The sequence below is a fragment of the Zootoca vivipara genome, chromosome Z2 (genome assembly GCF_965207765.1).
Source record: "Zootoca vivipara chromosome Z2, rZooViv2.hap1.1, whole genome shotgun sequence".
In the NCBI taxonomy this organism is placed as follows: domain Eukaryota; kingdom Metazoa; phylum Chordata; class Lepidosauria; order Squamata; family Lacertidae; genus Zootoca; species Zootoca vivipara.
Window position 1 is genome coordinate 4,813,206 of NC_142585.1, and position 15,319 is coordinate 4,828,524.

Consider the following 15,319-nt stretch of genomic DNA (forward strand, 5'->3'; position numbering starts at 1 on the left):
AAAAAAATCAAACATTAAAAACTCCCCTAAACAGGACTGCCTTCAGGTGCCTCCTAAAAGTCTGCTGGTTTATTTCTTTGACATCCGATGGGAAAGGGAGCCACCACTGAGAAGGGCATCACCCTAGTTCCCTGTACGCTCGCTTCTTGCAGGGAGGGAACCACCAGAAGGACCTCGGGAGAGAGAGGGGCCCCGGTGTCCAGGCCAAACAATGGGGGTGGAGATGCCCCTTCAGGTGGGGTATCATCCTGCATAGAGCGCATTGCAGTAATCCAAGCGGGAGATAACCAGAGCATGCACCACTCTGGCGAGGCAGTCTGCAAGCAGGTAGGGTCTCAGCCTGCGTACCAGATGGAGCTGATAGACAGCTGCCCTGGGCACAGAATTGACCTGCGCCTCCATGGACAGCTGTGAGTTCAAAATGACTCCCAGGCTGCGCACCTGGTCCTTCAAGGGCACAGTTACCCCATTCAGGACCACACCAGCCTGTTCCGTCTTCTGTCTTGTCAGGATTCAACCTCAATCTGTTAGCCGCCATCCATCCTCCAACCGCCTCCAGGCACTCACACAGGACCTTCACCGCCTTCACTGGTTCTGATTTGAAAGAGAGGTAGAGCTGGGTATCATCCGCATACTGATGAACACCCAGCCCAAACCCCCTGATGATCTCTCCAAGATGTTAAAAAGCATGGGGGAGAGGACGGAGCCCTGAGGCACCCCACAAGTGAGAGCCATGGGGTCCGAACACTCATCCCCCACCACCACTTTCTGAACATGGCCCAGAAGGAAGGAGCGGAACCACTGTATAACAGTGCCCCCAGCTCCCAGCCCCTCTAGACCAGGCATAGGCAACCTTGGCTCTCCATATCTTTTGGAACTACAAGCCCCATGATCCCTAGCTAACAGGGCCAGTGGGTAGGGATCATGGGAGTTGTTGTTCCAAAACATCTGGAGAGCCAAGGTTGCCTATGCCTGCTCTAGACGGTCCAGAAGGTTGTCATGGCCGATTGTATCAAAGTCTGCCGAGAGATCCAGCAGGACTAGGAAACAGCTCTCCCCTTTGTCCCTAGCCCACCGAAGATCATCAACCAGTGCGACCAAGGCAGTTTCAGTCCCATGATGAGGCCTGAATCACCGACTGGAAGGGATCCAAATGGTCCGCATCTTCCAGGCGTGCTTGGAGTTGTTCAATCCCCTCGCCCAAGAATGGAAGATTTCAGACTGGGCGATAGTTGGCCATATTGGCCAGGTCCAAAGATATTTTTTTTAAGAAGTGGTTTAATGACTGCCTCTTTCAGCGGGTGTGGGAAGACTCCCTCATAGAGGGAAGCATTTACCAACCCGCATTCGCCACCCAGTGGGTCCCATCGCCCAGCCCTTCCCAGCTCGCTTTCATGAGCCAGGATGTGCAAGGATCAAGGAGACAGGTGGTTGGTTTCACTTGTCCAAGCAAGTGGAACAGACTGGAATGGATTCCATGCGGGTGGCGCTGTGGTCTAAACCACAGAGCCCTAGGGCTTGCTGATCAGAAGGTTGGTGGTTCAGATCCCCGCGACGGGGTGAGCTCCCGTGGTTCGGTCCCGGCTCCGGCCCACCTAGCAAGTTTGAAAGCACGTCAAAATGCAAGTAGATAAATAGGGACCACTCTGGCGGGAAGGTAAACGGCAGCATTTTCATGCGCTGCTCTGGTTCTCCAGTAGCGGCTTAATCTCGCTGGCCACATGACCCGGAAGCTGCTTGCAGACAAACGCCGGCTCCCTCGGCCTATAGGAGCAAGATGAGCATCGCGACCCTAGAGTTGTATCTTTACCTAACTCGACCAGTCAGGACTCTTAGCACTCTCCTGCCCCATCCCTGATCCCATGGTGGAATCTGAGCGACTTTATCTGCAAAAAAAACCTTTGCAAAATCATCGCAGGAGATCTTGGGGTCTTTACGAGATGGCTCTGTGAAATTGCGAACCACCTGAAAAGTCTCCTGCTGCTGTTTTCTGCAGATGCAATAGAGGCAGCGAAGGAAGTTCTCTTCGCCTTCGCCATCGCCACTTGGCAGGCTTGACGTTGAGCTAGTCTAACCCGTGTCTGGTCCGATTCAGAACGAGTTTCTCGCCACCGGCGCTCTAGCTGTCTCAGTTAAAGGTAGGTAGCCGTGTTGGTCTGAGTCGAAGCAAAATAAAAAAAAATCCTTCAGTAGCACCTTAAAGAGCAACTAAGTTTTTATTTTGGTATGAGCTTTCGTGTGCATGCACACTTCTTCAGATACCATGGTATTCTTCAGGTACCAGATATCTGAAGAAGTGTGCATGCACACGAAAGCTCATACCAAAATAAAAACTTAGTTGCTCTTTAAGGTGCTACTGAAGGAATTTTTCTAGCTGTCTCAGCGATTGTTTCATCACCCTCAGCTCTGGGGGGAAACCATGGGGCTGTCCGGGCTCCGTGCAATCGAAGAGGCACTTTGGGGAAGATACAAACAATAGGTGCAAACGTATAGTAAAGGTTTGTTGTCTATGCAAGCATTTGAATGATCTTGGAGAATGGATTATTAGAACTTTTGTTTAACCGAGACGCCCCAAGGAAAAAATAATGTATTAGATGTTGAATGTAGAAGATCTTATTGACTTATGTACATCTGGGTTAAAATATTGATCATATATCAGGTACTGACAGGAAGTCCAGGGAGGGGGAGGGGTAGAGGGAGGGGGAAAGAAGGGGGGTGAAAAGGGAGGGGGATTCTTTTTTCCTTTTTTCCTTTTTTGATTTGCCTTTTGTAAAAATGAAGATTACTGTTGTTATGGAATATGATGTGAGTTTCCTTTGTGTTATGTTGTGATTTGAAATGAATAAAATGTATAATAATAATAATAATAATAATAATAATAATAATAATAATAGGATTTGCCACTCACGTTGGCCCACATCTGCAGGGTGGCTGGGTCGATCTTGTAAAGCTGGTTGAAGTTGCAATAGACAACGGAGTCCTCCGGCAGACCATACTGGGAGCGGGTGGTGACGATGATCGTGCGCGGCACCTCCTCGCCTGTCGCTGCCTTGTTGTTGATCTGAAGGAGAAGGGAAGGTTAAGGGGTGATATGATAGCCATGTTCAAATATATCAAAGGATGTCATATAGAGGAGGGTGAAAGGTTGTTTTCTGCTGCTCCAGAGAAGCGGACACGGAGCAATGGGTTCAAGCTACAAGAAAGAAGCTTCCACCTCAACATTAGGAAGAACTTCCTGACAGTAAGAGCTGTTCGACAGTGGGATTTGCTGCCAAGGAGTGTGGTGGAGTGAGTCTCCTTCTTTGGAGGTCTTTAAGCGGAGGCTTGACAGCCATCTGTCAAGAATGCTTTGATGGTGTTTCCTGCTCGGCAGGGGGTTGAACTGGATGGCCCTTGTGGTCTCTTCCAACTCTATGATTCTAATAATAATTTATTTATATTTATACCTGGTCCATCCAGCTGGGTGATTAAAAACAGAATAAAAACAGAATAAAACATCAAACCTTAAACTTGGAATGATGGAATAGAATAGAATAGAATAGAATAGAATAGAATAGAATAGAATAGAATAGAATAGAATAGAATAGAATAGAATAGAATAGAATAGAATAGAATAGAATGATGGAATAGAAGCCCTAGGTACTGGAAGAATTTAGTCTGCTTTAGTTTGGTGCTGGAGGAGACTCTTGAGAGTCCCATGGACTGCAAGATCAAACCTCTCCATTCTTAAGGAAATCAGCCCTGAGTGCTCACTGGAAGGACAGATCCTGAAGCTGAGGCTCCAATACTTTGGCCACCTCATGAGAAGAGAAAACTCCCTGGAAAAGACCCTGATGTTGGGAAAGATTGAGGGCACAAGGAGAAGGGGACGACAGAGGACGAGATGGTTGGACAGTGTTCTCGAAGCTAGCAACATGAGTTTGACCAAACTGCGGGAGGCAGTGCAAGACAGGAGTGCCTGGCATGCTCTGGTCCATGGGGTCACGAAGAGTCGGACACGACTAAATGACTAAACAACAACAAAAGTTTGTGACCGCCCGGTACCCATTTACTCAGGGAGAATCTCTTCTCAAATACCAGGACTTTTGTTCTATTAGATGTGTATGACAAATGCTATGAAGGATACACTTCTAATAGAACAAAAGATTGGTTTAATGAAGCAATTCTATATCCTTCAATTGTGCTGATGAAGAGTTCTACAAAACAGTGGGCGTTATCCAGAATCACTGTTCAAAGTGTTCACATTTGCAGCTTGTTTGCCATTGGATAAAGTTTGGCCTGGCGCCTCATTTAAAGACTTTCAAGAAACATTAGGATATTTTCAAAGATTATAATTTGTTACTTTTGATGTTTTGAGGAATTCCATAAAGATTTCCATATTGTATATGGTTTATGGTCATTGTGTTGCCTTTGATATTGTTTTCCTAGAACTGAAATCAGACTGATTGGCCTATAATGAGAAGGCAAGATCGGGACTACGGTTGCAAGTTTCCAGCTAGACGGTATTTCGCCTGAGTTATTGACTATCGTAAAAAGTGCCGCCAGAAGAGGAGCCCACCAGTGTTAATTTGATATGATCAATTCAGCTGAGATAAAGTCATTTACCAGCCGGAATTAAGATTGCCGGAAGAAATATCAACAACCTCAGATATGCAGATGACACAACCTTGATGGCAGAAAGTGAGGAGGAGGAAGTGAGGAGAACCTTTTAATGAGGGTGAAAGAGGAGAGCGCAAAATATGGTCTGAAGCTCAACATCAAAAAAACCAAGATCATGGCCACTGGTCCCATCACCTCCTGGCAAATAGAAGGGGAAGAAATGGAGGCAGGGAGAGATTTGACTTTCTTAGGCTCCTTGATCACTGCAGATGGTGACAGCAGTCACGAAATTAAAAGACGCCTGCTTCTTGGGAGAAAAGCAATGACAAACCTAGACAGCATCTTAAAAAGCAGAGACATCACCTTGCCGACAAAGGTCCTTATAGTTAAAGCTATGGTTTTCCCAGTAGTGACGTATGGAAGTGAGAGCTGGACCAGAAAGAAGGCTAGTCGCCGAAGAATTGATGCTTTTGAATTATGGTGCTGGAGGAGACTTTTCAGAGTCCCATGGACTGCAAGAAGATCAAACCTATCCATTCTGAAGGAAATCAGCCCTGAGTGCTCACTGGAAGGACAGATCATGAAGCTGAGGCTCCAATACTTTGGCCACCTCATGAGAAGAGAAGACTCCCTGGAAAAGACCCTGATGTTGGGAAAGATGGAGGGCACAAGGAGAAGGGGACTTCCTGGAAAAGACCCTGATGTTGGGAAAGATGGAGGGCACAAGGAGAAGGGGACTCCCTGGAAAAGAGCCTGATGTTGGGAAAAATGGAGGGCACAAGGAGAAGGGGACTCCCTGGAAAAGACCCTGATGTTGGGAAAGATGGAGGGCAGAAGGAGAAGGGGACTCCCTGGAAAAGACCCTAATGTTGGGAAAGATGGAGTGCACTAGGAGAAGGGGACGACAGAGGACAAGATGGTTGGACAGTGTTCTCGAAGCTACGAACATGAATTTGACCAAACTGCGGGAGGCAGTGCAAGACAGGAGTTGTCTGGTGTGCTCTGGTCCATGGGGTCACGAAGAGTCGGACACGACTAAACAACAACAACAACAATAGCTAAATTGCAGAAATTGGCCACGTCATATGACACTGGGCTTGAGGAATCTTCCAGATTCGGGGGGGGGGGATTCCAAATAAATTGTAAGGGTTTAAATTTTGATAAAAGGGGTAAAATAAGTTGAGCTCCTTCTTCATGATAAAATTCACAAAATAAAATAACGGGAGTGACAGATTCGACCTTGTTAGACCTGCAAGGGCAAAGGCGCTCATGAATTGGTACCCGCGTAAATTTGCCGTTCAGCACCGGCAAATTGCCTCACAGCGGGCTCTAGAGAAGGCCCATCTATAAGCTTCGTTAGGGATGTTAGATAAGCAAGGGGCAGCTGTAACATCCGGCCACGATTTTAGACATCTATAATTCTCCGGGAGTAAGGCATCTTATTGTTCTAATTCGGCATTGTCAAGTCTCCGAGTAATAGTTCTTTTTGCCTTGTTCAGAGTTCCACTAAAAAAATTCTGTAAAAAAGATGATTTAAATCACGACCCTGATGTTGGGGAAGATTGAGCACAAGGAGAAGGAGATGACACAAGGAGAAGGAGGGCACAAGGAGAAGATGACAGAGGAGATGGTTGGACAGTGTTCTTGAAGCCACCAACATAGAATCATAGAGTTGGAAGAGACCTCAAGGGCCATCCAGTCCAACCCCCTGCCAAGCAAAGAGTCTGACCAAACTGCGGGAGGCAGTAGAAGACAGGAGTGCCTGGCGTACTATGGTCCATGGGGTCACGGAGAATCGGACACGATTAACAACAACATGCAACAACAGCAGCAAAAATTATATTAGCACTGAGAAAACCCGCCACAATTATATTAAGAAACTAAGAAAACCAGGAAGAAGGGATCTGAGGAAGTCACAAATACAATGTTAAGAAATTTAGAATAGGAGATTTTTTAATTGTTTGTTTGTTTGTGTGTTTATCTTGAAGGAATAGCTGGGGGAAATCCAAACCTCAATACTCTCTCCACCCCCGGGCCCCTTGGTGGCAGGGTGGGGGTTGGGGGAGGGAGGGGGGGAGGACAAACTCAGCTTTAAAATGGACCGCCTTCGGCTCTCAACACCCGCAGGGTCTACTGGTGGCAGAAGTGGACTTGTGGGGGGAGGGAGGGAAGGGGGATGGATTATGTATGTTATGTTTTGTTTTGTTTTGCTTATATTAAAAATCAATAAAAATTATCATTAAAAAAATTATATTAGCACAAGCTTGGAAAACAGAAGAAATACCAGCGAAAGAAGAATGGCCAGCAAAATTAACAGATAAATTACATGAAAAGGATAGCATTTACAACTTATATGAAGAGGCAACATAAAAAAATTGGACTCACTGCCAGGGTTTGAATAAACCTTTGTCCCTCCAGATGTTTTTGGCCTACAACTCCCATGATCCCTAGCTAACAGGACAAGTGGTCAGGGGTGATGGGAACTGTAGTCTCAAAAACATCTGTAGGGAAGAAGATCGGGGATGCCTGGAATAAACCAACCCAATTTTATATCACCAAAAGCAAGACAACACACAGGGCGAGTAATATGGAAATAAAACAAAATGGGAATAGGAGGGAAGTCTCGGAGAGGGGGGGGGGAGGGAATAGGGAAAACGGTTAGAGAAATATTGTTAGAGGATGTATACGTGGAGGGAGCAAAAAATATTTTAAACAGAAAGTCCCTTCCACCCCAAAGCCAACCAGATGGATGGGGTGTAAATAACAAATGGTCGTTATCCCAACCCTCTCACCTGAGTCGTTGCCAGCCCGTTGCTGATGTTGAAGCCGTTGATGGTGATCTGAATCTGTCCACGATTGATCATGTCAATCACGGCTTCGGCAATGGTGTTCATGGGAATGACGGGCATGCTGAGGCCTGCGGCGCCTTCATCCCCACCGTCCGGACATTTCATCTGGAAGGCAAGATAACGGGATAATAATGAGAATTCGGCATTCACACACCCCGCCCATCCGGCCGCAGGTTCACTGCCTCGCTGCCATTCCTGTGCATGAGAAGCATAGCACAGAGAGTGAAAAGGATTTGGCTACAAAGTTGGCTACAATCTGGTTTCCGATGCGGCAACCCCTCTTGTGGCTTTATTGTGTCCGTGTTTCGGGCATTTTAAAGGGGGGGAGCTATCATACACGGCGGGATTGCAAGGCGATTTTTTAAAAAAGGGAAATGATATATAATGAACTGGGGGGGAAATAATTAATCCGTTTTGCATTACCAGACCTTTAGAAATCATCTCAAGGCAGCCCTGTTTAGGGAAGCTTTTAATGTTTGATGGATTTCTGTATTTTAATATTCTGTTGGAAGCCGCCCAGAGTGGCTGGGGGAACCCGGATAGATGGGCGGGGTATAAATAAATTATTATTATTATTATTATTATTATTATTATTATTATTATTATTATTATTATTATTTCCATGCGAAAGTGCACCTTGGTTTTTGAACGCCATGGTTTCCAAGCAGACTTCTGGAATGGATGAAATTTGAGAACCAAGAAACCACTATGGCTTTAGAAGAACCATCTTGCATTTGGCAACATGCCACGATTTTAAAAGCCATGGGGAAAAATACGATTGAAAGAGCTCCTCCTTATTCTATTTTAATCTTTTGCTGGAAGCTGCCCAAAGTGGCTGGAGAAACCCAGCCACATAGGCGGGTATAAATAATCTATTATTATTGTTATTGTTACAGGTAGGTAGCCGTGTTGGTCTGAGTCGAAGCAAAATAAAAAAATTCCTTCAGTAGCACCTTAAAAGACCAACTAAGTTTTATTTTGGCACACGAAAGCTCATACCAAAATAAAAACTTAGTTGGTCTTTAAGGTGCTACTGAAGGAATTTTTTTGTTATTGTTATTAATTGAGGGCTTGAGGGCACCCAGAGCAAGTTTGCAGACGGCACCAAATTGGGAGGGGTGGCTAATACCCCAGAGGACAGGATCACACTTCAAAATGACCTTCACAGATTAGAGAACTGGGCCAAAGCAAACAAGATGAATTTTAACAAGGAGAAATGTAAAGTACTACACTTGGGCAAAAAAAAGGCACAAATACAGGATGGGAGACACCTGGCTTGAGAGCAGTACATGTGAAAAGGATCTAGGAGTCCTGGTAGACCACAGACTTCACATGAGTCAGCAGTGTGATGCAGCAGCTCAAAAAGCCAATGCAATTCTGGGCTGCATCAGTAGGAGTATAGCATCTAGATCAAGGGAAGTAATAGGTCAGACCTCACCTGAGACGGGAGGGGATGTCAGTTTTTTTAAAAAAAAACTGCCTGCGTGTCTGCGCTGCAGTTTTAATTTCAGTTTGCCTGCCTTGCTCTCTCTGTCTTGGCCTTCAAGAGGAAATCAACAGGCAACTGTACAATACTTTTCTTTATTCTTTTCCTGTCTACTTTTCTTTGCATTTTTTCTTTTCCTTGTTTATTTTTTCTTTCTGTTTTATTGGATATTATTCTTTATGTATGGTTTTCTTTGGAGGCATTTATTTTGCAGTAAGGATTTAATAATAATAATAATAATAATAATAATAATAATAATAATGTTTGATTTTATACTACCCTGTTTCTCATATTTTAAGACATACCCATAAAATAAGCCATAGCAGGATTTTTAAGCATTCAAGGAATATAAGCCATACCCCGAAAATAAGACATAGTGATAGGCGCAGCAGCAATGCCGGCCGCGGCAGGAGGAGGAGGAGGAAAAAAATAAGACATCCCTTGAAAATAAGCCATAGTGTGTTTTTTTGAGGAAAAAATAAATATAAGACGTGTCTTATAATATGAGAAACACGGTAATGTGATCTATTTGATGCTAGCCGCCCCGAGCCCGGTTTCAGCTGGAAAGGGTGGGATACAAATAAAAGTTGTTGTTGTCATTGTCGTTAATCATTAATAGGAGCTAGACTCCAAAGCCCGGATTTCCCTGACCTTCACTATTTTCACGTCAGGCAGGCTGTCGAGGAATGCCTTCAGGTCGATGCCGTTCAAAACAATCCGGTTGTCATAGATGTGCCCGTTCGATTTGAAGTCGATGACGGCTTTTTTCTGAAAGAAAGACATGTCATGAGTCTGAAAAACCGCGGCAATTTGGGGGGGGGGGAGACTGTGACACGAACCAGGCCGTTGCCCTCTTCCCAAATACCTTCAAGTGCGGGAACATATTGGCGTGATCGCCAATAAAGAAGGTGTGGGGCATGTAAGCCAGTTTTTCCGAATATTGCTCCGCCACTTCCACCGGGGACGTTTCCTGGTCAGTGATAATGTAATCCATGAATAAGGCCCCGCTGGTTCCCGGGTAACCCAGCCACATTGCCTGGAAGGCAAAGAAATGAGGGTTGTTAAGAATCATCATAAAAATAATCATTTATTTCTACCCCGCCCATCTGGCTGGGTTTCCCGAGCCACTTTCGGTGACTTCCAACAGAATAAGAATGCTGTAAATAAAGAAAACTGTTCCTTTTCCATTATGGGGTACCCCAAGAGCCCGTACGGAGTCCTTTTGTAGGTTCTCTATCGGTAGGAGAAAATAACAAAGAGACCAAACAGAGAATATTGAGAAGCAGAGCTGCTAGTAAGCCTGATGTTTATTAAAGCTGTTGCAACAGGGTGCTCCCTCCCCCCACACAGGAGGCAGGAAGAGGACCCAGGACAAATAGACTTTTTAAGTCTATATCCAAGTCTATGTCCAAGGCCACCCCATACCCCATACCTACATCACAGAAAAGGCGGTCTACAACAGAAATCTGAGTGCGTTGTTTATCTCCTGTCTGATTTCTCAGGAGACAGATGAGGTGATCGGGCACTCCCATTTCATTAAGAGCTTGCCATAGTTTTCTGTGGTCGACATACTCAAAGGCTTTTGCATAGTCAATGAAGCAGAAGTAGATGTCTTTCTGGAACTCTCTAGCTTTCTCCATAACCCCAGCACATGTTTGCAATTTGGTCTCTGGTTCCTCTGCCCCTTCGAAATCCAGCTTGCACTTCTGGGAGTTCTCGGTCCACATACTGCCTAAGCCTGCCTTGTAGAATTCTAAGCATAACCTTGCTAGTGTGTGAAATGAGCGCAATTGTGCGGGAGTTGGAGCATTCTTTGGCACTGCCCTCTCATATACACACACACACACACACACACACATATACACATATATACACACACACACCGTGTTTCCCCTTTTTTAAGACACCGTCTTATAACTTTTTTTCCTCAAAAAAACACAGGGTGGCTTATTTTTGGTGGGATATCTTATTTTTTTATTATGGTTTTTATTACCTTACGGTCTCCTTGGCCGGGCCGGGCCGCTGGCTCAGAGCGCTGCTGGGCGCTGCACACGGCGCTGCTGGGCTCTGTCCTACCTGACAAGGCTGTTGTATGTATTAGAACAATACAATGTATGCAAAAATGTAGTTTGTTAAGGGTTGGCTGGGAACTGTAAATTTATGAGGAGTAAACTACTGTATAATGCCCAGAATTCTTTGAGGGAAAGCAAGTTCTTTGAATGTGCATGAGATCTGAGTTAATGCTGCAGTCTACTTTTGCAGTGGGAAGACTTTCCTAGGAAATAAAGGTCAGACAGAAATCTGTCTATTTTCTGCTGATGTAGCTTTTCTCTCATTTATCTCTATCACCTACCGGTAAAGCAGAGGATATGCTGTTGACAGGATGGGCGTATGGGGAAAAAAAGAGAGTGAAGAAGAAGAAGAAAGGGGCAAGGGCGCTGCTGGGTGCTCCGAGCTGCTGAGCATTCGGTGCGCTCCAGCAGCTGGTTCAGGGTGGCGGGCCGCTCCGCCTGGCGCTTCGCCTGGCGCTTCTGCGCGCTCGGCGATGCAGCAGCGGCGGTTCTGGGCGGCAGGGAGGAAGGCTCATCGGCCGGGCTCAGCAGAGGCCCGGCCGCTGGTTCAAGGGCTCCGCTTGGCGCTGCCGTGCGCTCCGAGTACTCAGCGCTGCCGCAGCTGCCGGTTCCGGGCGGCGGGATGGAAGGCTCCTCGGCCAGGCTCGGCAGAGGTCTGGCCACAGGCTCAGGGGCTCCGCTCGGGGCTGCCGCGCGCTCGGCACTGCAGCAGCCGCCAGTTCCAGGCGGCGGGGTGGAAGGCTCCTCGGCCGGGCTCAGCAGAGGCCCGGCCGCTGGTTCGGGGGCTCCGGTCAGCGCTGCCGCATGCTCCGAGCGCTTGGCGATGCCGCGTGCTTGGCGCTGCAGCTGCTGGTTCCGGGTAGCGGGGTGGAAGGCTCCTCGGCCGGGCTCGGCAGAGGCCCGGTCGCTGTTTCAGGGACTCTGCTTGACGCTGCCGCGCGTTCTGAGTGCTTGGCGATGTCGCGTGCTTGGCACTGCAGCAGCCGCCGGGTCCGGGCGGTGGGGTGTAAGGCTCCTCGGCCGGGCTCAGCAGAGGCCTGGCCGCTGTTTCAGGGACTCTGCTTGGCGCTGCCGCGCGTTCCGAGTGCTCGGCGATGTCGCGTGCTCGGCGCTGCAGCAGCAGCCGATTCCGGGCGGCGGGGTGTAAGGCTCCTCGGCCAGGCTCGGCAGTGGGCCAGCCGCTGGCTTGGGTGCTCCGCACGCTTGCTGCTGCAGCAGCCGCCAGTTCCAGGCCATGAGCTGGCAGGCACGGAGGTACGTCTTATTTTCGGGGTATGTCTTACATTTTACAAATGTTTAAAATTGCTGCCCTGGCTTACTTTATGACTACGTCTTAAAAAAGGGGAAACACGGTATATATATATATATATATATATATATATATATATATATATATATGCTCTGTCAGACCAACTCGGCTACCTACCTGAATTAACAATAGACTACTCTTAATTCAACAAAATAGAAAGGGTCCATGTGCAAATCTTCTATGAACGGGCAAAAATTAAGCTTGGGTTAAATTTGCGCAGTCTCCTTTTTCCTAATGTAAACCAGACTTCCTATCATTATCCGATGTAAAGTTTCTTTCTAGTGTTGAAACCCAGCCAGATGGGTGAGGGGTGTGTGTGTGTGTGTGTGTGTGTGTGTGTGTGTGTGTGTGTGTGTAATGTACTTCATTTTTACCTTATTCTTTCTCCATTTTCCAATACGTTCTTAAAACAGTTAGAATCATAGAATCTTAGAGTTGGAAGAGACCAGTCCAACCCCCTGCCAAGCAGGAAACACCATCAAAGCATTCTTGACATCTGCCTGTCAAGCCTCTGCCTAAAGACCTCCAAAGAAGGAGACTCCACCACACTCCTTGGCAGCAAATTCCACCGTCGAACAGCTCTTACTGTCAGGAAGTTCTTCCTAATGTTGAGGTGGAATCTTCTTTCTTGTAGTTTGAATCCATTGCTCCGTGTCCAAGTCTCGGGAGCAGCAGAAAACAACCTTTCACCCTCCTCTATATGGCACCCTTTAATATATTTGAACATGGCTATCATATCACCCCTTAACCTTCTCTTCTCCAGGCTAAACATACCCAGCTCCCTAAGCTGTTATATATTTGGTTTCGGAACGGACTTCCGGAACAGATGAAGTTTGAGAACCACGGGGCCACTGTACGATGAACATTTCCCTTTGACTTCCTTTACCTGGATTGGGGCCGGCCGGAGAGCAAACAGCTCGTTGCGGGCTCCTTTGGTGTAGCCGTTCATGTTGACCAGGATATGTATGCCGTCTTGGTGAATGCGGTCGGCCGCCTTCCCGTTGCACGGGACCTAAAACACAAACATGAGAAGCACGTTTAGGGACGTTTTGAATGCTTGATGTTTTCATGTCTTTAAGCCGCCCAGAGTGGCTGGGGAAACCCAGCCAGATGGGTGGGCTTGAATAACTCAGAAGCTATGAGCTATGCCATGCAGGGCCACCCAAGATGGGCAGGTCCTAGTGGAGAGTTTAGACTAAACGTGATCCACCTGGAGAAGGAACTGGCAAGCCACTCCAGGATCCCTGCCAAGAAACTCCATGGACAAAGACAACAGGCATATAAAAGTTATGACGCTGGAAGATGAGCCCCTCAGGTTGGATGGCTTCCAACATGCTAATGAGGAAGAGCGGAGGACAAGTACAAGTAGATTCAGAGCTGATGAAGCAGCTGGGCCAAAGCCGAAAGGTCGCTCAGTTGCGGATATGCCTGGAAGCGAAAGGAAAGTCCAATGCTGTAAAGAAAAATATTGCATAGGAACCTGGAATCTAAGAACCATGGATAATGGTAAGCTGGATGTGGTCACAAATGAGATGGCAAGAATAAATATTGACATCCTGGGCACCAGTGAACTAAAATGGACGGGAATGGATGAATTCAGTTCAGATGACCATCATATCTACTACTGTGGGCAAGAATCCTGTAGAAGAAATAGAGTGGCCATCATAGTCAACAAAAGAGTGGCGAAAGCTGTATTGGGATGCAATCTCAAAAATGACAGAATGATCTCGATACGAATCCAAGGCAGACCTTTTAACATCACAGTAATCCAAGTTTATGCACCAACTACCGGTGCTGAAGAAACTGAAATCGACCAATTCTATGAAGACTTACAACACCTTCTAGAAATGACACCAAAGAAGGATGTTCTTCTCATTGCAGGGGATTGGAATGCTAAAGTAGGGAATCAAGAGATAAAAGGAACAACTGGCAAGTTTGGCCTTGGAGTTCAAAATGAAGCAGGGCAAAGGCTAATAGAGTTCTGTCAAGAGAACACGCTGGTCATCACAAACACTCTTTTCCAACAACACAAGAGACGACTCTACACATGGATATCACCAAATGGGCAGCATCGAAATCAGATTGATTATATTCTCTGCAGCCAAAGATGGAGAAGCTCTATACAGTCAGCAAAAACAAGACCTGGAGCTGACTGTGACTCAGATCATCAGCTTCTTATAGCAAACTTCCAGCTTAAACTGAAGAAAGTAGGAAAAACCACTGGGCCAGTAAGACACAATGTAAAACTAATCCCTTATGAATACACAGTGGAAGCGAGGAACGGGTTTAAGGATTTAGATTTGGTGGACAGAGTGCCTGAAGAACTATGGATGGAGGCTCGTAACATTATACAGGAGGCAGCAACGAAAACAATCCCAAGGAAAAGGAAATGCAAGAAAGCAAAATGGCTGTCCAATGAGGCCTTACACATAGCGGGGGAGAGGAGGCAGGCAAAATGTGAGGGAGATAGTGAAAGATACAGGAAATTGAATGCAGATTTCCAAAAAAATAGCAAGGAGAGACAAGACGGCCTTCTTAAACGAGCAATGGAAAGAAATAGAGGATAACAGCAGAATGGGGAAAAACCAGAGATCTGTTCAAGAAAATTGGAGATATGAAAGGAACATTTCGTACAAAGATTACCATAATAAAGGACAAAAGTGGTAAGGACCTAACAGAAGCAGAAGACATCAACAACACTGGTCCTGTGAGCTAGGAATCATGGGAGTTGTAGGCCAAAACATCTGGAGGGCCGCAGTTTGGGGGTGCCTGGCTTAGGGTTTACAGTTAGGGCAAAGGTGAGTGTTGGGGATCGGGTTAGATTGAAGGCCAGGGCAAGGGCTATTTAGGTTTAGGGCGAAGGCCAGGCATGTCCCAAGTTCATATCCAACTTCAATCCTAAAAAAAAGCTCAACAACTTTGTTCACTTCATCAAATCTGGCCCTCTTTGAATGAAGTTTGGACACCAATTAGTGATTTAAATTGATTTGGGGATCGTGTGGAG

The 15,319-nt window shown here is 46.5% G+C and overlaps 1 protein-coding gene across 3 annotated transcripts in view; it reads right to left on the reverse strand.

Moving 5' to 3' along the window:
* The window catches only part of OGT (O-linked N-acetylglucosamine (GlcNAc) transferase), a 68,049-nt gene that overhangs the window by 13,162 nt on the left and 39,568 nt on the right, over window positions 1-15,319 (reverse strand). For all 3 annotated transcript variants that reach the window (XM_060270359.2, XM_060270358.2, XM_088665235.1), the window contains exons 15-19: window positions 13,202-13,327; window positions 9,800-9,970; window positions 9,586-9,702; window positions 7,392-7,553; window positions 2,909-3,061 (exon numbers count right to left, since the gene is read on the reverse strand). In XM_060270359.2, coding sequence (XP_060126342.1) covers window positions 2,909-3,061; window positions 7,392-7,553; window positions 9,586-9,702; window positions 9,800-9,970; window positions 13,202-13,327 — 729 coding nt within the window. The remainder of the gene's footprint in view (window positions 1-2,908; window positions 3,062-7,391; window positions 7,554-9,585; window positions 9,703-9,799; window positions 9,971-13,201; window positions 13,328-15,319) is intronic.